The 21429-nt window shown below is 45.1% G+C and overlaps 1 protein-coding gene across 1 annotated transcript in view; it reads right to left on the reverse strand.

Moving 5' to 3' along the window:
* The window catches only part of RNF213 (ring finger protein 213), a gene marked incomplete at its 3' end in the record, with an annotated part of 52651 nt that extends 31344 nt beyond the window's left edge, over window positions 1–21307 (reverse strand). The window contains 25 exon segments of the mRNA XM_009580061.1: window positions 1153–2293; window positions 2750–2911; window positions 3118–3258; window positions 3822–4039; window positions 4689–4854; window positions 5155–5530; window positions 5561–5777; window positions 6069–6227; window positions 6507–6680; window positions 7288–7468; window positions 7878–8000; window positions 8809–8907; window positions 9580–9735; window positions 10247–10400; window positions 10670–10725; window positions 11401–11599; window positions 12122–12319; window positions 13340–13608; window positions 14765–15045; window positions 15258–15451; window positions 15731–15874; window positions 16607–16773; window positions 17410–18108; window positions 18663–18877; window positions 21199–21307. Of these exon segments, the coding sequence (XP_009578356.1) occupies window positions 1153–2293; window positions 2750–2911; window positions 3118–3258; window positions 3822–4039; window positions 4689–4854; window positions 5155–5530; window positions 5561–5777; window positions 6069–6227; window positions 6507–6680; window positions 7288–7468; window positions 7878–8000; window positions 8809–8907; window positions 9580–9735; window positions 10247–10400; window positions 10670–10725; window positions 11401–11599; window positions 12122–12319; window positions 13340–13608; window positions 14765–15045; window positions 15258–15451; window positions 15731–15874; window positions 16607–16773; window positions 17410–18108; window positions 18663–18877; window positions 21199–21307 (5998 nt within the window).
* Between the last annotated feature and the right edge of the window lie 122 nt (window positions 21308–21429).

The raw sequence follows: 21429 nt of genomic DNA on the forward strand, positions 1-21429 counted from the left end.
GTGGTAGGTTCATTCCACAAATACTTCCCAGTTATGGGTGTCTGGGTAAAGCTGTCTCTTCCAACCTTTTGGAAGCTCCGAACTCACCCTCAGCAGTATGAAAGGTTTGTAACACCACAAAAAGGGTGGGTTTATATAGCCTTCCAGCCTGAAGCTAAGGCAGCAGCCATTCACAGATACCACGCAAGAGCTGCCCTGGGTTTCTGAAGTTTGACAAAGGATGCCATTTCTTACTAAAACTGTTTTGGATTTTCTCTCTAATCTCTGGAAAAAATGTAGCACACTTTCCCTTTTGAGCCCAACCTTTTTCATCGGGGTGGTACTCTATCAAAGCCCAAGAATGGCTGCTGTAAGGAAAAAGCAAGGTCTGATGGTGCTCCTGTATGCATGCACTTGAAGTACTTCAACTCAAAGTTTACACGAGAAACACGTGCAGCTGGACAGCCAAAGCACGCACTGGACTACCAATCTCTAACAGGGGACAACAGCTAAGGAACAGGGTAAGAACAGAGCTGATACACAGCAGCTCTTTCCCAGTATTTTTTCAGTGATTTGCAGCTCAGGAACTCCGATGTCAGAGATAGCATCTTTCTGTTTAATCACCCTTGATGGATGTTTCTCTCATGACTATATCTAATCACTTTTTAAGCCTGTGTAAAGCTTTGGGTTCCACAATTTAACTAAGCGCTGTTTGAAGAACCACCTTCTTCTGTTTGCTTTTCAGCCTGCCAAGTAGTTTTACTTAATGCCCTCTAGCTTTTTGCATTAAGAGACAGCCAACAATCATTTCCTATGCAAGAAAAACAGGCAGGCTTTATAACTCTTGTCCCATCTCACACATATTTTCCTGCAGGCATATTTTAACCTCAGGAGGTCAGATTCACCTTATCCAGCATTAGCTATCTAGTTTATGTTAATGATGTAAGTCAGTAGAAAGAGACAGGTGTCAGATTAGCAACATGAACCATCTGTAGAGATGCCTATCTTGGGACAAAATGAGCTGTCCTTACAGCTTTCACCCCACTCCACAGACTACAGTGTGAATCATTCTTTTTGACTAAATGCTTATGACTTGGGCAGAAAACCTGGCAAGGTGAATCCCACTCCGGTTTTTAACACTCAGCAGACCCCGCTTTGCATGTGAAATCTTACCCACGCCAGCTCTTTTGGAGGACACAATCCCCACACACATCTTGTCCTTGAACACAGAAGCAGCTGAGTTTGAAGGCTGAGCGACTCTGTAGTGGTGCTGAAGGTATCGCTGGATTTCAGCTAGTGGCCTCTGGGGTATCATGTGCACTTTGTACCGGCTGAAGACAGAAGGGATGTAGCTGTGCTCCCTCTCACAGTTGCACAGAATGACGAGGCGATAGGTGCTGTTGTAGTGGTGCAGGTATTGGAATAGCTCCTCTGCTCTGCAGCTGACATCGTAACTCAGCTCATCTGCGTACAGCATGGTGTAAATTTTCTCTCCTCTGCTGCAGGGAATGAGGCACCTCCTGAGGAAAAGCCCCACTTGCTCAGCAGTGGTCTGAGGAGTGCACAGGAGAACTTCGTCAAAAGTGGGAAGGGGCTGGTCAGGGCTGTTCATGTAAATAGCCAGAGCAGATGTGAGCACCTCAGAGCGAGGGCATGTGATGAGGTTGGGCTGACCAACATACAGAAGGTCCTGTGGAAAGTCTCGTGTGACATGCTCTCTCTCCCAGCTGGCCAGATTCTTCAGCCACCCACCAAGCGTATCAATATCCAGGCAGTTCGGAAGGAAGAAGCCCATGTTGCACATGTAGCACTTCCAGATGCACTCCAGCTGTGCAGTCAGGTCCTTCTCCTCATCCAGCATCTCTTGGAAGTCCAAAATAGCCTTCCTTGAGCTGGGAGACACCTCACTCCTGGAGGCTGCAAGGACATCCTGCTTGGTGCAGTTGTGTTTTAGGAACGAAAGCATCATCAGGGCACCCTGGCTGAGCGTCCCCTTCCCCAGTTCTGTGCACAAATAGACCAGCTGCTCAGCAGTGTAGTAGTTCAGGTAGAAATGCTGGAATCGTTTTTCATACATGAAGCTTTTCCAACTCTCCAGGAAACTCTCCATTGTCTTGCAGAGGTCTGGGAGCACAGCTGCCATATCTCCTTGCCCTTCTAGCACTGGGATCGGTCCCAAAGAGAAGTCTATACAAACACATGATTCTCTTTTGGGTGAACAATATACGTGAGCAAGACAGGAGCGGAAGAGCATGTTCCCAGCTGAGTAAAGGTCTATAAAGGCCTGTGCAAGTCTTTGGACATTGGAAAAGACCTGTGTGAGGATAGAGGAGAGAGAAAAAAACTAAGCTGATTTACCAAAACAAGTCCCAGTCATGAAACCACAGGAAAGACTTTCAATCAAAATAAAGGCTTTGGTCCCAAGCCAGGTGTGTCAGGCCTTGTACAGTAACAAAAGACTCTCTTTGGCTTTTTAACAGCAGTATCCCCAGGAAGCCAGTAAGGAATCCCCCGCTTGCTACAAAAGCACAGCAACCCTCCCAGCCAGGAGCCATCCCCAGTGGAGCCAGAGGATAAGGGTACCAGTCCACTGTCCAGTCTCCAGCTTAGTTTCACCTTAACAGGGAACCAAAGAAGTAGGAACACCTATCTGCCTGCTACTATTCATACCCAGCAACTTAGCTGTAAACCACAGTCTTAAAAGCTGATATTCAAGGCAAAATCCAACCCCAGCCTCAACGTCAGTAACCCATTGGGTTTGAAATCTGACCTCAGAAAACTTCTCCACCTCCAAGCCTTGCTCTCCCTTTGCTGACATGAGCATCAGTTTGTTCTGCAGTTCTCGGAGCTCTGCCAGAGAGTATTTCCATGATGTTTCATTATCCCCAGAGCTCCCTGGGAGGGTGAAGCGCAGGACATTGTCCAAAGAAACCTGCCAGAGAACAAGCCATTAGTGCTGATGTGCACTGAGGTTCCACTCCTGAGGCAGCTACGCCCAGCAAGGGGAGCACTTAGGAGGCAGCAGCCCCCAAAAAGGAACTGTGCAAAGTGGGAGAAAAGCTACAGCACATTTCTGACAGTCACCGACACGACAGCAGTGTTATCTGCAGGAGGGGAGGGAAAGCCAAGCAGCCTCACCTTTTGCCCATCAGCTGGCGCTCCGAGAACGTATATTCCTCTGCTGTTGATGGCAGCTGCCAGCGACAGCGATGACAGCTCCACAGACCCGTGGCTCTCCTTCACTGTTTTCAACCACTCTAAGTGTTGAGCTGAAGCACGCTGTGGGAAGAAAAGACATGGCACTGCCCTAATCACTCTGACTTGGCACTTCTTTCCAGGATTACATCTGTGTCCAGGACAAACAGCTTGGGCTGCCATAAGAGTTTCACGACGGGGAAGGAAGAAAGAAATGACTACTGGCCACAGCCTGATCTTTCTGCACAGCTGTTCTTTACCAACACCATGGGAGGCTGAACAAACAGAGCCCACAGTGCTTCAATGCTCTTGCTGTAGAAACATACCCTGCTGCAAAGAATAAGAGAGTTCCCAGCCATCTGCCTTCCCTCTTCTGCATCATCATTCAAACTCTTGCAAGAGTGAAGCTACACCATGTCACACTTGAAAGCCTCAGCAGTGCTCTGGAGAAATCCGTGCTCTACCAGTTACAGTTGCCGCAGTGAATTTTTGTGCCACAGAAACATAAGACTTTTTTTTCCAATAATAAGAGCTGCTGCGATGTTCCCACACAAGTGTGATTTGCCCTGTGCAGTCAATCATCCAACCACTCTCGGAAGGCAGAAACACAAGAGGATGCAGAGAGGACCTGCTCCAGCAGAACTCACCAGTTTCTTGGGAAGATTCCCATCACTGTCCAGGGCTCGCCACAGCTTCTTCAAGCAGCGCATGAAGTCCTCAAACCCTGACTCTTGCCTAAGCTCGTAGAGCAGGGAAGAGTAGCCATGCACAGTGTCATGGAAACACGCCACACGGTCCACATCCATGTCATTCTCCCCAGCAGAGATGGAGGCCAAGTCTACAAATACCTTCAGCTCATTTATATCTTAAATGAGATAAACACACGAACGAACAACAAATGAGGCAGCTTTAATGCAATTCCACATCACCACCTTTTACAGAAAATGCAGAAAGAATGCCTTTGAACAGCATCTCCTGTGCAACTTCCCTCCACCCATCCCGCCAGCAACTTTACTAGGTGATTCATCCACATTAATGCAATCCTTGGCCCTGGCTTTTCTCCACACTGCCACGAACAGCAGATTCACAGCCAGGATGGAAGCAATGCAAAGGGTGTGTGTCTGTGCGTGTAAAACAACTGAGCTGGCAGACACACAACTCATCAGACCGCTGCCATCCTGTTAAACGGATGGCCTCTGTTCCCCTAAATATTCAGTCTGAACTGAATAGTGGCAGCTATTACAAACCTTCAGACCAAGCCCAGCTATCAGGCAGGGTAGCTACTGTGCGGCTGCACGAGACTACAGTGGCATGGACATGTTTAAAGGGACTCTTTCATAGCACGTTCCACACCAAAACCCATAAGAGATGCTTGTAACTCTATCAATACCAGAAGCTGCGAAAGCATAAAGCAGATAGCAGATGGGTCAGGGACATGGCATTCCTTCTGCCCCCAAACAAACTGGCATCCCTTCCAGTACTATCTGTCTAATTCCTGGGTGAGCAGCACACACCTCTCAGTGCTTCTCTGACCCAGCAGACAAACTCCTTCTGCTGGGCCAGCTCCTTCAGACACCCACGACGGTTCACTGTGATCCCCTCCAGCAGCCTCTTGGCACGCATAAGCTCAGGGCTGATGGAGTCCAGCTTTTGTGTCTTGTAGGATTCAAGCTTTCCTGTCTACAAAGCAAGCGATGCAAACAAACATTCAGTCTGGAAACGGGAAATACAACCCGTTCTCCAGCAGGGAAAGGAAAGCCCTCTGCAAAGCCACCCCAAACAGAGGATACTATCTTCTCTCTTTTAAGAAAGATTACACAAAAGCACTTTGTTTGAACACTTAATTTTTATCTCAAATAAGCATTTTGGGACAAGGAATGGCTCCTTACAGACTGGGATAGACTTGCAGGAAGGTTCAGATTTACCCAAGCTTTCTAGCCAACACCCTGACAGTACAGAGCTGAAGAAATGAATACTTACTATGTCCAGCAAGTTTTCCAGGACACTGAAGTCACCAGAGAGATTTAAACTCTCTTTGACATTGGCAATGATCTTCGCAGCATCAAATGTTAAATGCATTTCATGGTATTGCTGGATCTGCTGAAATCGCTGATCAACCCAATCTCTGATTTCTCCAGGTCTAAGCTCACATATGGTATTTAGTTCAGTTTTGATATCTTCAGGATGATTTGTGAATTCCTGAAAAATTGTATCAACTGCAGAAAGTGTGAGACTTCCAGATCTGAGATCATTATACAGCCTTTCATAGCTCACAAAACAAGGGAAGATTAGACTGCTGAAAGCGTTATCAAGGTCCAATGTGGGAACAAGGTCGTCGTCCTCCTCCTCCTCTAAACTTTCATACTCCTCTCCTGAACTTTCGTACCTTTCGTACTCCTCTCCTGCCTTCTGCGCTGCTTCCTCCCAGAACTGCAGGAAGATCAGACTATCCTTAAAAGAGTGCATTTTCTGGGCAAATTCTTTCAGCCTCGGGCTCAAGCTGTAGTAGGTCTGTGAGGGTCTCTTTCCCACATTCACAACTGTATTTAGTCTTTTTGAGCCAAGATCTTCCAAGTGCTGAAATTCCACTTCACCTACATCCACTTTAAAACAGAGAGATAGGTAAGAGGTAGATCGGATGTGTAGCCTGTGTCCAGATTATTTCACCTAATCCGCCTAGTCGCAAAATGCTATTCGGCATGTGGACCCCTACAAACATCATTTGATGCATAAGCACTCAACTTGATCCCTCAAAGGCTCTAGGTTTGCTTCCCCCACCCCTCCTCATCCTTGCTGTGATTTAGAATAAAACCTGTTTACAAAGCCTTGTCATTTCCAAAGAAAATTGTGTTTTCTAGAGTTGCCACTTTCAAATCGCTCCCCCAAAACACTACCTTTCACAGATGCCTGCACCTTCCTACACATGCTCAGAAAGGTTCCTATTGCTTTTTTCTCTTTTCTGAGAAGTGTTACTTCTTCTTGCCTCCTCTGTAGCAATTCTTTCAGTTCTCTTTGGAGTAGTTCTTTGTCTTCACATGACAGCTGCTGGTGCTCTGAAAGAAAATGCATCTGTAGTCACAAGGCAGATACTTCCCACCCCCTGCACCCATAACTCAGGTTTGGTTTTGCAGTCACAAACAACACAGTGAAATGCAGACAACACAAACTGGAGCTGGGAGTGCCATATAAAGGACAAAGACAAGGGCAGCACTGCTAACTGCTGAAGCACCTAATTAGCATTACTAATCACTGAAATAGGTTAACAGAGTAGGCCATCGATCATTACAATGATGCTGTAACCCAACAATGCCACCTTTGAATTGTGTTCTTACTTATCTCCCAGATACAGATGAACTGTTTCTCATGCTGGAAAATCTCTTCCAGATGTTTCACAAGGATACACCCTTCCTGGATGTCATCAGTGATACTCATAAACACAGAGTCTGCTGTGGCCATTATATTCTTTGCTTCATCTGTAAGTTTTTCTAGGAGCTCTGTGTTTGTTCCTGTTCCAGAAACAAAGCATATAAAACCTAGATCAGCCCTGCTTCATAAAAACTAGGCAGGATCAATAACTATTCAGTGTCATGACACAGAGTCCTTCCACTTCCCATTTGAATCCCTACCCAAAAGCCTGTGAACTCATGACACCACCCTCCAACCCCTCATGTTTTTGTGAATAGAAATGGCCAGGATCTCAGGAGAGCAATTCAGAAACCTTCTCATGGAGAGCCCATACCCAAAATCTGTGGAGGAAACACAAGCCATTTTGATCCATTCACATGACAAACATTTCTGCATTTTTGTGTAGCAAGAACTTGTCAGAATTTCTCAGAGAAAGAAATTATGCTCTACAAATCCACTTGATCTCCAGATTCAGCAATCCAGTACAAATCCTGAACTGGCCGCAGTGGATTAGCACAGGAGGAATACTGGCTCCCTCTCCTTAGCCTCTCCTCTCCAAAAACAGACTGAATACCTTGAGCTTTGAGATAGAGCCTAAAACAAGAGCAGGACAATTTTTATGTATTTGTTTGCTGCTCTGCAAAGTGGGAGTGGCAAGGCAGAGAACAGCTTTTCACAGACTCCTTTAAATATAATTAACAGACATACCATTAAATCTGAAGATATGTTTGATGTCAGGCCATGTAAGCATGTGGTGCAAAATCTCATCAAAATCATCCTCAGAATGCCCACTCTTGTTTGGCCATGACTTCTCAATAATAGTTGATACAAGCTGGCTGAATTGGCCCATGTCGTAGGAGGATATCTTGTCAAGGAGATTGTTCTGAGTCTGCACAAGGCATACAAGACAGAGGGAAGGAATGCATCAGTGTTTTGGATTACACTGCGTCTGTCTGTCTCAGGATCAGGCACTGATGTCACGAAGTCACACCTCCAGTGCTGAGACATATTCCAAAAAAGCCCTATGACATGACTGACACCAAAAGCCATGATGACAAAAGCATTACAAGTATTTTTCATGGACCCTTTTATAAGTGGGTCCTCATTTCCTGATTTCTTGTCAATTTTTTTTTTTTGTTGGTTTAACAAACTTAAACAATCCACAGTAACTCAAGCAATAGGAGACTGAATGTGCAACTCTTTCCACCACAATGCATGTCCCTATACTATGCAACAGGACTTCTATGCAACAGGAAATTTGACTTTTCCTTTTCCTACCTTGAGGGAAAATACAATACCTGGCAAGCTGCAGTTACAGCTTCTATGGCACAATTACGGAAACACCAGTCAATGGAAGAGTCATGTTGTGTAAATTGGTCGTGCTGACAGCAGTAGACTAAGATTTGGTTAACTGGAGGCTCCTATAGGGCAGAAGGGAGATTTCTTATCAACTTGAAGTTCCAAAGTGTTTCTTCTGAAAGCATGAAGAAGTGCTGCTATTAAGACAATAAAAGGAACTAAGTCGAAAAATTTAAGTTTCCTAGTGGATCCAAGCATCAACCCATTTATCAGGGCCTGGAAGAGAGATGAAACACAAATGCTTGGAAAGTACTTCCATCTAAAATGTGTGATTACTTAATATGCATCTCTCCAAGCCACGCTTCCACCAGGAAATATTTGTTTCCTGAATATACCACAAAAATCAATGGCTTAAAGAATTTTGCAACTGATGTAGAAAAGAGATGAGAAGACATACAAGTTCAATTTAGAAGGGACCACATTTGGCTGTGCATTTGGGAGCCTGGACAACACAATTTCTGCACGAATGAAAAGAGACAAGCGCCAACTTTGCTTCTGTAAGTCCTTGCGTGCTTATTTTACACCCACTGTTTCTTAAAACTATAGGGGTGGTAATTGCTCAAAACATGCAATTTCCTTTTAAGCATCAGGACATCAGTCCCTGCTAGAAACAGACCCGCGCCGCAGCCAGGCTAGCAGGCTACTGGAGTCTCTGACACCAAGAATACAGCACGGTACAGTTTCACGTCCAATTTTTGAGCCTCCAGAACATGGTTTATAACAGCAACGGCAATTTCTATGACCAAAGCCACAGTGTTTTCATGTGCCCATTCAGGCTCTAGAAGCTATTCTCTAAGCACGGCAGAAGACTGTCTATCCGCTCTGAACATGGCCCACCGGCATGCAGTGATTGCCTGTAGTCCTCCCTACCTCCCGAATTCTTCTCTCCAGATCTGCAAGTAAAGTCTTCTTCCACCTCTCAGTGAACTGTTCATCTGGAAAGCTGATCTTCACAAATTCATCCCAGGCCTGCACATGAGAAGCAAACAAACCCAAAACACTAAGTGCTGAGATTTAACATTCAAATAAGGAAATTAAGAGAACTATGCTGAGGAGAGGCCCCACACTGCTCAGACAGTTTGCAGTCCTTTCAGATGTTTCCATCCAGAAGAAAAAGAGCACCCCCAGAGCTGCAAAAGGCAGCTTTTAAGCCCAAACAGTGTCAAAATGTCCCGGTTGCTAAAGCAGACATTTGGATGAACCACTTCCACCTTGCTGCTGGAAACTGTCCCAGGGAAGGCTGGGAGCAGCGTGAGTCGGGCTGTAAGGAGCTGCTCTGTGCTTTGCCTGCTGGAAGGCCTGAAGGACAGTCAGTAGGACACACACGGAGAGCAAGACAATAGCTCCAGCTAAATGCCAACAAGGGGCAGCTCCTCTTCCCAGCAATGCCTCTTGGGACAGCCGAGAAAAAGGAGAAATAAGGTGAGCTGAGCAGCACCAATTATAGCCCTTTGCTTTTCAGCCCAATAGTGTTTAAAACAATGCAGCTTCTCAGCTTGTAGTCTGTACTGCCTGTCCCCATCTCATTCCTTACCCAGCCACAGCAGATACAGTTCCCAGCAAAGAGCCATTAGACTAAAGACTATATGGTTAAGCTACAGTAAAACACCTTTTTATTCATATTATTAGAAGATGACAAACCCGAAGTTCCCAATAAAAAGAGAACGTCACAGGCTCCACGTATTCTTTCAATAACTTCTGGTTTAAAGCATTTCTGAACCAGGTTCGAGTGTCTCTCAAAGCTTCACTGAATACTTCTACCACTGGAACTTCCTGCACAGAATCTTTTGGAACCTGCTGCACACACAGGAGAAGAAAAAAAAAAAAAAAAAAAAAAAAAAAAAAGAACAGTTCAAGCAGAACAGCAACACACAACCGATTTAAATACATATTTCTAAAAGAGATGGCCTAAATGCATCCAAAGCACAAACATGTCCAGCAACAGAGACCCACCACTACTTGAATAAAGGATAGAGGGAGGCTGGGAAAATGCAATGCTTACAAATAGTTTGTCCTTAAGAACGCTTATTCCAGGAAGTAAAGACAACATATGTTTAAGGGAAAAAAAAAGGGACACAAAACAAAACCATGAGAGCCAAACTAGGCATTTGACCTTATTTTCAGTAAGAAGAATCAAAATCATTAAATGATTTCACAACTTTTTCAAACCACAATCTTGGTTAATTTATAGTATTAAGTTTTCCAAATTGAGAATGGATATGATCTAAAACCAGTCTGTTGTACTGGTTTTGTAATACTTCTAGATATCTTGCTCGTATCAACCCATGAATGGTTCTTTGGTACTCACTGCTGTGGGCTGAAGTTTGGCAACCTTCGAAATCATCATGGCAGAAGTAGCAGGAATCATGAACCAATGCACCCGTTTCGCATACTTGCAGACCCTCTCGTGCAGCTTGAGGCAACAGAACAAGCAGGACTGCCAAGAGCGAGCTTCCAGAACTCTGAAGGACAGGAATAAAGAGGAAGAATTTTGTTTCTGCTGGGGGGGGGGAAGAAAAACCCCACCAAATTCAATACACACTAGCAACTAACCATTCCTCCCTCAGATGGATTTAAAAAAATGTTGCTGTCTGGCAGAGGAATAGAAATAGAGGATTCTTTTATTCATACAGATTTCAATGCACACATTCAAGCTCCAAGAACAACCCCACCCCACAAGCACGGTGTAAATGAAAAGGACGATGCTCTCACAAAAGTGCACTTCAGTTACCTGGCCTGTTTCTCATCCAAGGTACGCAGCAGTGTCTTTAGAAAAGTCTTTACTACCTAAGAATGGAAAGATAGAAATATTAAACTGTGGAAGGAATTTTACAAACTGGTTTCTCATTAGTTGAGGGGATGCTGTGAAAGAGGGAATTCTGTATTCTTCCATGCCTTCTCCAATGCTTTTATAAATACGCTACAAAACTGCAAAAATTATTTACCAGATATCAGAGTCAACATATAGGTGGCTATTCTTTGTACAAACAAAACCTGCACTTCTTACAATCTAAGTGTTTAAAATTTATTATCAGTTGCAATGTCCAGTTCCTGCTGTCCTCTTACAAACACAAGCGTTTTCACAACAGGCAGGAAAATCTCAAAACAGCAGCACCCTGCCCAACCCCCAAGTGCTGTGCAAAAAATAGTTTCAGGCAGCCATCTGAGGATATCAGGATTAAAATATTTGCCATCAGTGACTAAGAGCAAATCCAGATAAGCAGACCCTTCTCTCAACAATGCCAACAACATTTTTTTGCTACAGATACACCCTCTCATCTCCTCTTAGGAGTCTCCTACTTCAGAGCAACTATTTTTGCTTTTAGCCAAATTTTTAGCTCTTTGCTACCAACTTGCTACCAAACACATTCCCTTCAGTGACAGTCAGTTCTGCTAAAAGGCACACTACAGCCCAATTCCAGCCTTTATCCCTTAGCTGGGTAAAGCTGCCAGAAGACAAACCTTGGAACTATTGCATGAAAGGTCAACGTCCTCTAATCTGTAAGAAACACCTTGAAGAGTAGCTAACAAATCACTGGAGAAGTCTTCTATAAATTCAGCCAGGCTCTCTAGGGGCAGCACGCAGATCCAGGACTTGACCAGAGTTCTATCAAATTCCATCAAGTATTTCTTTTCTTTCATTAGTTCCAGTAGGGTCCTCCTGGATGGAAGACAAAACAAATTCTTGAAGTTTTCAAGGTACAACAGGCTAAAAGCTTGTTCAGCCCACGGAGGACTCTTATTCTCACTCCTCTATTTTTTTCATTTACAGCTGAAGATCGGCAGAAGACCCCAAGACCCAGTAATCGCAGAAGCAGTGTCAAACTACTGTGCAGAAGCACTCAAGGAAAATAAACTCCAGGTCTTGCTCAGATTCTGCACAACACATACCATGAGCTGCTTTAACTCATGCCAGGCATTGCCGACCACGCAAGCTGCTCCACGGCTTGCAGAATTAAGGGTTGTTTGTGTCTGAAACGTAATATACTGCACAGCTTTGCTATACACCATAGTCTCTGAGCAACCAATATGGTCTGTGTACATATATTCCAAATATCCACCATCAACATGCTACGTTTCTTACCTTTTAAAAACAAGAGAATTCGAAAAAAGAGATGAAGGTGACCACCACCAACTACAATGTCAAGGCACTGGATATAACTAGTAATTCTGGAAAACTCACGTATTTTGTTTCTTCCTTGTTTCAGCAAATGGAAGCCCTTCCAGCCCCGCCCAGGTATCTTCTTCTATCGGCAAGTGGTCATGCTGCAAAGGAGCAGCAAAGAAATGCAGAAGAGGAAGAATCCACACCCACTGGTCTACTTGGTCATCAATGCATCTCTGGCACAAGTTTGTCAGGTAAACCTTCAAACTAAAAAAAAAAAGCCAAAACAAACACACACAGTAAAAGAATAGTTTTTTACAGGACTCAAGGATGTCCTTGGGCGGGAGGGGAAGGCTACATCTCCATCTTGCTATATACCTTCAAATAACTTCTGATAATTATTTTGGCTCAATCTTATCTTTATTGAAGAGTATATATGGTAAAAGTTTAAGGCTCAAAGCTGTAATCTTACCTGAATCTCTCTGCACAAACCCTACTAATACAGCACTAAGAATAATTGCCAATACTTTATCTACAGTTTCCAGGTGAGCCCCCCAGCTCAGTCACAGATCGGGTGACACAGATGCACAGAGCCAAGCCTTCTAGGGACAATTCTCAGCCTCCTTGGTTGGGCTGAAGTGCTACAAAGGCCTCCAAAAGGCAAGTGAAGAACTAGAAATTCGAGTGCCAGATAAGCAGTTAGGTAACAGTCTAATAAGCAGGCACTCTGAGGAAAAAAATCAACAAAAAACATGTGTAATGATGCACATCAGAGGAGACAAGAACAATCCAAATATGGCATTTAAATTTAAATGAGTAAACACATGATGATCCTGATCATTGGAGTTTTAAGTATGAATAGCAAACAGGTAAGAAGCTAGAAACTCCTTGACAGAAAAGGATAACAAATAAGATCTTTATATATAAAGAAAAACCAGTAGTTTTAACTCAATCTATTACTCTGGCAACAGTGACAAGTTGCAATATGGGAAATCCCGTTTGGACAAAAGTAAAACATTGTTCACATCAAGAAAGGTATGTGACTGTAAGAGGGCCCCAGAGAGATTGTGCAATCTTCATCCCTGGAGTTTTCCAGAACTTGACTGCAACCTTGAGCTCTGCTGCTTTGAGCAGGAGGCTGGAACAGAGACCTCCAAAGATCCCTTCAAATCTGATTTTTTTCTGATTCTCTGACACTAGAGAGCTGAATCCCTTTTTGCTTTAGCACAGGGTGCTATGCTTGCAGCAAAACGAATCCAGTTAGTTACCTTGTAAGTGCTCCAGTAACATACTTACCTAATAACTGGAGCAAAAGCCTTTTTGATGTGATGAATTTCATCCTGTATGGCTTGTTGTGACACCTTATCTAAGCACAAGAGGCTACACAGGTCAGCCATATCACTTTTAAATGCTGGCAGCTTGAGCCATTCAATTACTGTGAGAAGGGTGAGCCCCAGAACTAGTTTACTACTTATTACTGTGCCTTCCTGCGATGCTTTTGCACCTTCTGGTGCAAGGAAAGGAAGAGCTATTTTCCTCATATATTTGAGCAGCAAATCATTCACCTAAGATAAAGAAGGGAAGAAACAAACCAACCACAGCATTAGTTCCCCAACAAGTCTTTTTCTTCCAAAGCCGTTTTACTTCTGCAGGTTACAGCAAGAACACTCGATAGCCCTGTACACCCCACAGCACCACGGTGGTAGCAGGATCTAAGCACACATGGTACTGACCACCACCAGAACATCAGCCGTGGTACCCCAGTACCTGTGACGGTTTGGTGCCCCTCTGTGCTACCAGCTCCCACCACTCAGCTACTGCTGCACCCTCCCAGGCCCAGCAGAGCTGGGGAGCATCAAGGGACCGGGGCAGATGTCAGGAAGGGAACCGGTGAGCTGAGCAGTTGTACACCGAACGCTGCCTTATGTCACCATCGCACACCGCAAGCAGACTCCAGCTTCCCAATGGACTCAGGCTTGGTTGGGAGTCAGCGAAAGGAGAGAGCTTTCTGCCCTTCCCTACAGCCCCCAAGAGCTACTCTGAAACCATGTCCGGGGGGTCCGTAGTACTGTGGTGCTTGGTGATACCAAAATCACCCTTCCGAAAATCAGCAGTGACGTGAAACACCTGTGGGCTCTGCCGAGCTGGGTGGGTATGCTGTCTTGTGTCCTCACCAGGAGGAGGGAAACAAGCAGCCCTGACACCGCTCCAAAGCCCCAAAAAAGTCAATGTGACATTCTGCCATATTTCATAATTACGGCAGGTGAGAAATGTAGGACTCCAGAAGCCCTGTCTGCATCACTGCTTAGAACTGGCCCAGGAGGAGCTCATCCCCAAAAAAAAAAAAAAAGGCAGGCTTGGAGTCCAAGACAAGTGCAGAGAAGTTGGTGACAGAGTGGCTGGCAGCAAAACTAAAGGGCCAGGCTTCGGAAATTAATATCCAGACACAAAACCCACTCAAGTAAGAAGTCACCACATCACAGTTCTGCTGCTGACCAACATGGGATATTCAGAACAGCACCCAATTACAAAAGGTGTGACTGAAGTTCTCAAGGCAGATGGTGGCAGTCACCCCGAAAGGATCCCTGCTGGTTCTGTCACACCTGAACTTTTTGACTTGAAAAGCAAAATTAACCCAACAAGGTCAACAGCAAAATTAAAGTTCTGTGTTTAGTAACCAAATGTCTGTTTTCTAGTAGCTGTTAAAAGAAAACGGATTACCTGCTGTTTGCCGAAGTTTAACTCTGTCCATGGCATTTGCCTGCCATCATGTACCCATGGGTCTGTTGTAACGACATAAAACTGTCTCAGCTGGAAGAGGAAGTTTCTCAGGTTGTCGGGACTCCAGGTTCCAAGAATGCTGAAGATATTTTCTAACATAATATTTGCAGCTATTTTCTTCCCTTCCACCACCTCTTTGTTTTTACTGCCAGAAATTGCACTCAAAAAGCTTTTCATTACAGATGGCTTTGCACACACAATATCATCATACTGATGCCATTCTAGAACAAGCAACAGAGATAAGAACACAGGAAAACAATCATTTGAGAAACACACACACATTTGCACATGCCTTCACTCTTTCAGCTGTGCACAGAAATACCCCCACTGATCCATTAAGTCTCCAACTTCAGACTGTGCTGCCTAATAAAAATGAAGTTAGAGATCAGCCCACCAAAAAACCCAATATGCAAATCCAGCCAGAAAAGCTCACCTCGATTGTTGAGCAAGTTGTCCTTTATCAATAAGCAGCGATTCACATGATTCTTCGATACTGAATACTTGTAAATAAATTCATACTCCCCTTTACCACAGGTAACCCAATATTTGTAAGGAATGTATTTATTCATATTTTCTTTTGCAAGAGTTACAGTGCCTTCAATGAGGTATCCATGTTGTTCTAGATGCCTAGGAAACACAAAACACAGCAAAGGAGGGCAAAGAACATGTCAGCCGATCAATTTACTTCCTTTTCCACGCATCACTCCATTTTTAATAGGAATGGTGATTATTCTTTCATGATAAAAATTGTAGAATATTTATCTCCGCTATGAAAACCCTTTGTAGCAATACCCACCTATGGACATAGAGCTACAGTCTTACGTATTAAATGAAGTATCACATTGCTTCCTATTCTCCAGAGCCAAAACACTCCTGTGCCTCTGTGTGACTCAAGAGGGTACTTACTTGGTGCAGTTCAGCTCACAAATGTTGTCCTTCCAGTCTTCATAGGGAGAAATGCCTTCAGCCTTGATGAACACTTTATGGGTCTCAGGGTTTAGATTGAAGTCTTTGGACAATATTGCATGGAAATATACTGTAACACCATCACTTCGGTTCACAGAACTACAAGAAAGAAGGAAAATAGAAAAAATTCTAATTCTAATTTTCACTTTTTTTTTTTAATTGCACAAATCATTATAAACAATATAATTTGAGCCACTAGCTTACTGGAGGCAAGACCCATAAGCTCCGTCAGCAGTTCACTCAAACTGATGTTACATAGCAGGCCTAGTGTAAACCCTCGTGCAAAAAGGAGAAATGGCTTCCTAAAGGCAGCATGAAATGCTCTGGCCACGTGCATCTGGGTCACTGCATTGGTAAGCCAACAGAAATACTTCAGCCAGCAGAGTCACCTGAAATGGCTAAGCTTTATCCCTCTTCCAGCTCATACACATTAAGCAAAACAAGTTATACTAATGAAAACAGTTCTTCACACCATTAAAGAGTAACACGTGTGAAGCACATGTTGCTCAAAAGAGTAAGAAATAAGAGGGCAATCTCTTTCTTTCATTCATCAGATACTCAAAAAGGTTCAAGTACCAAGTGTACCACATTACCCAGTACATGACCTGTGCTGCAACTCCCGATTAAACATTGGCTCTCTTTTGCATGAGCAGTAGTTTACCTCAGTTTTAAGGCAATTCTATTTCCACATATCCAAGATACATGCAGACCTAATCTTAGTACTTCAATCCCCTGCCTCAGTCTGGAGTCCTCTAGTCCTCCTCACACCAAACCCTGTAAGTGACGAATGCTGGGGAGCAGCAGGGGTGTTCTCACCTTTCTACAATCTTATCCACGGGTTTCTGGTTCCTTTGTGGCTTTTTGTCCTTGCAACTGTCTGTTACAGCTGAAGCATCATCCTTTCTAGCAACCTCAGGTCCTTTGGTCTGACATGTCTTCTCAGTTGCTTCGTGCACCTTCTCACTTGGGCTCTTCTTTTTCTCCTTTGTGTCTTTATTCTGCGATAGGAAGACAAACAATGCCAAATTAAACAGGAGACTCTGGAAGTGCATCTGCAGAAATATCCAACATCTCTTCAGATGCCTGGGAATATCCACAAATCACAGCATACCAGCTAGCTTTCATACTTCTGGAAATACTAATCCCTCACTGAGGGAAGCTACTGGTTAAGGAAAATAACGCATGGATTGCAAGAGGAATCCAATCTACAAACATTGGCAAAAAGTGAGGTCAATAAGCCACATGTTCCCAGAGGATGTGGTGTAAAGAAAATGAAAAATAACCAACAGCAATTTACAGCTTAACAAGTCTGTCTGCGAGTGGAGCACAGACACCTACAAAGCTTGAAGATCTCCTTGTCAGAGGAGATCCGACAGGGCTCACTGGAGAGCACACCTGGAAGAGCTGGCTGGAGAACAGACAAGTTCACAGCTCCTGGGGGTAACTGAGCAACCACTCAGCGAGAGCTGTGCTAGAACTGACACACAGGAGAGCAAAACTCGAAGAAGAAACACTTCATAGTGTTCCCTGCTTTCTCCCCACATCCCCAGCCTCATAGTCTTCAGCTTTACTGGCAGCACAAACGAATCGTAGTTATAAAGGGAAACTTTGCCCAACACAACCGAATACTGACCAGAGTGTTCACTCACACACTTACCTTGGAAAAAAATGTCTTCTTTATCCTTCCCAGCCTGCGAGCTTTTGACCACAGGTGGAGTCTTTGTGTCTTGACCTAGATTTTCGGCACAAGCAGTTGCTGGCTTACTTTTAGGCGCTCCCGTACCAGGAGACGACCCAGAGGAAACGCTCGCTCTCTTCCCTGTTGAGATCAGTTTCTTACCACTACCCAAGGACTGGGAATCTGGTCTGGTTTCTGGAAACTGGCTGGTGTCGGGGGCACGACTCTCCCGTTCCACGTTACTGCTGACCGTTTCTCCGCACTCTGTGGAACTTCCACCCCCCACCTTCTCCTTTGGGGCTGCAGAGCTTGGAGATGAGGCAGCCACATTATCCGTGCTGCTCTGCTTTGGTGGGGTCATCACATCTATGCTGCTGTGACTGCCTTCTGCAACTGCTTCCAGACTTCCAGCTTCCTCTCCCAAGTGACCCAACACCCTGTCGCTTTTGTGTGCGCCTCCACTGTCACCAGCAAGTACATCAGCACCCGGTTTGGCTACTTCACTGCCCGGGGTTTGGATTTCTTGTGGAATAACACATTTATCAGGCAATTCTGTGGTTTGAGCTGGTGCTGTGCTTAGAGAAGGCAGAGAGTCCTGCTCCCCGGAGCTGGAAGGACCTTTCTTTCCTTTATTCCTCTTCTTTTTCTATTAAAAAAAAAAAAGGAACAACACAATGTCTGTTTATTCATTGTCAAAGAGAAATTCTTTGTCACCTCCTCCATTGCAGCTAGTACCAACATCTTCCTGCTACACTGGGTTAATGGAGAGCGATCAGGAAGAGAAGGGACAAGACCAGCTACCATCTTCTATAGTAATAGGTGAAATGCAAGTAACTCTTGAGAATTCTGTAGTTTTAATATTCAAGACTTTCTCAGCAGGGACACAGAGCAATGCTGAGCGTGATGCTCACTAACAAGATCAGGCCAATTACTAAGCTGAATTATGTACTGTTTCCCTCAATGCAGCAAAGGTACTGTCAGGGGGAGCGGTACCGCTCAGCACATCAGCTGTCCACATACACAACACTTAACGTAAGGAAATACATCTACAGTTTGCCTAGGAACACAGGCAGCAGCATCCAGATGCAGGCCAAAGGGATTCGTCCTGGGCCAGCCCAGCCTTATTGCTTTACACAAGAGAGAGCAAGAAGGTACCAGCTACTCCTGCTCCTCAGCACCGACAAAGAGCCTTACCCGCTTCTGTGACTTCTCAGAAGAAACACCAGCCACGCACTGAGGTTCGGTCTCTGAGGTATCACTTGGAGCTGTTACACCCTCCAGCAGCGATCCTCCCTCCTCCTCCTTTGTTTCAGTGGTAGAAGGCAGCCCGTCAGCACCTTCTCCCTTCACATCTCCTCCAGGCTCTGCTCCTGTATCAGGGGCTGGAGCGGGCTTCACATCTCTTCTTTCTGCAATGGAGGCAGGTTCATTGTTAAACTAGAGAGTCAGGAAAGAAAACAGTTCTCAGCTGATGGTGAGCAAGCAGGGTCTGCTGCTGACCCAAACTGAACACACAGGAGCTGCTTTGTTGTTCCACATTCAACAGCTACCACTAGCAATGACACCATCCTCCACCCCCAGCAAGCCTCCTTCCCTCTCCAAGGCCCTGCAGTCAGCAGCAGAATAATTAAGATAAGAAACCACTGTATTGAGGTACTGATCTTTCTCTGTGCTAGCCCCAGCTAACATGCTACTGGCCGAAGCAGCAGGCGCTGGGAACCACAACTGCCTGTCAAAACGCTCAAGGACCCCCAAGATGTGCAGAGACAGTACATTGGCACTTCTCTGCTTTCTCAACCTTCTGGACTGGCTGCATGACCTCTACCACGCAGCTGAGTGTTGTGTCCAGGAAGGCATGGGAAACTCGCTTTTTATCTTCAACGGTTTTATCCAGTCCCTAAAACCTGTGAAAAGGCAGCTCAGATGTGAATCAGGCATCAGAGTAGATCTCCACCTGTCTTACAGGCTCTTCAGCACTGTCTCTACCCCCGTTTTGAGAGCTTTCAACCTCTTTGAGTGGAGATCAACCAACACCAAAAGACATTGATTTCCTCTGGGTATTTTTGGGAGCAGGAGCACAAAAATCAAGGTGAAGGTAGCTCACAGCCCCTTGAGTATTACAGCCCAAAGGCTCCACCGTGCTTAAGGCCAGCGGGTTGTTTGGTACCTGAGGCAGGCACCCTTTGCAATATTGTTTCACATCCAATTTACTATCATGCCATTATCTGAAGAGTTGAAACTCTTCCCTGAGCTTTTCCTGCTCCTCAGTGACTCCTCTGTTGACGGGGCTCGACCTGCACACATTTACTTGGTAGAACTCCCTGGTCCCCCAGACAGAGAGCATATTTACCTGGTAAAGCACTATAACTCCTTCCACCATCTTTAATCATTGCCAGAAGCAGGGACAAAGCTTTCCAACCACTAGAACAGATGCTTTGGATGTTTTTCCTACAGCATTTAAGACCTGGAGATCCTGGGTTTGTTACTTTGCCATTCTGGATTGCAGAGGGATTTGCTAAGAATTGATCGTCAGGGCTACAGCGGGCTGATTCTGATTTAGTGTATTCTTTTATGATCCTACTTCCAAACACACCAAAAGCAATTCTGGTGGCCCAGGTCATTCTCTCTTTAAGCAAATAAAGGATTAGGAAATATTTCCCTCAATGTAACTGCATCAATTGTGTACTTGATTCTGTTTCTGTTCATAGAGGCAGAATTAGCGTGTTGTCAAACAGAAGTTCAGGCAGTGAATTCTAAACCTAACAATAAGCTGAAGATAGGAAATTCTGGTTCAAGAGGGACTAGACCAGTGTTGTGGTTTAAGCCAGCAGGCAGCTAAACACCACACAGACGTTCGCTCACTCCCCCTCAGCGGAATGGGGGAGAGAACTGGAAGAAAGGTAAAACTCATGGGTTGAGATAAAGACAATTTAATAGGACAGAAAAGGAAGGGACAATAATGACAAAAGACTATACAAAACAAGTGATGCACAATGCAATTGCTCACCACTCCCTGACCGATGCCCAGCCAGTTCCCGAGCAGTGGACCCCCGAGCAGCTTTCCCCTAGTTTATACGCTAAGCATGATGTCTTACGGTATCGAATATCCCTTTGGTCAGTTGGGGTCAGCTGTCCCAGCCATGTCCCCTCCCAACTTCTTGTGGACCCCCAGCCTCCTCGCTGGTGGGCCAGCAGGAGAAGTCCTTGACTTAGTGTAAGCGCTGCTCAGCAGTAACTAAAACATCAGTGTGTTATCAACATTATTCTCATCCTAAATCCAAAACACAGCACTATACCAGCTACTATGAAGAAAATTAACTCTATCCCAGACGAAACCAGGAAAACTGGTCTTCGTAATGCAGCATTCCATAAAAATTGCACCAGTTTATTGGCAAAACGGAAACTAGTTCAGCTAGTGAAGAATGTGCATAGGAGGTGTCAGCGCCAGAAGAGAAGCCTCGTTTCTCTCTCCATCCCCCACCAGTCACTGCAAAGCAAGGAAATCTCTGTCTCTGGCAAGTAATGCAAGGGAAGTTTGAAACGAGAGCAGCATAGAATGACCTGGCCAGAGCAGAGCAGCCCAGAGCTACACAAGCACTGGGGCTTACACAAGAACCAGTGGACACCCACCGCCTCTGGTCACCGTGCAGCCCCAGGGCACTCCAGCACCGTGCTCCAGCCAGCCCCCCGCACAGTATCCCCCAGCTCACCCCGCATTGCATCCGCCTACCTGAATCCTCGTCCCCTGTGCCGGCGACGGGAGCCAGCTGGGCCCCACATTTGCTGCAAGAACCGGGAGAATCATCCCCAGAAACAAAGTGACACGCACGGCACTTCATGTTTCCCAGCTGCAAACTCTGCGATAAGCTTTTTCGGAGCCACAGAGGGAAGAGAAAAGGATGGGGCAGAAAGAGAAATACGAATATTAATGTGAAGTAATGAAGTCACATAACCTTCCCCC

The sequence above is a fragment of the Fulmarus glacialis genome, unplaced genomic scaffold (genome assembly GCF_000690835.1).
Source record: "Fulmarus glacialis isolate BGI_N327 unplaced genomic scaffold, ASM69083v1 scaffold3116, whole genome shotgun sequence".
In the NCBI taxonomy this organism is placed as follows: Eukaryota; Metazoa; Chordata; class Aves; order Procellariiformes; family Procellariidae; genus Fulmarus; species Fulmarus glacialis.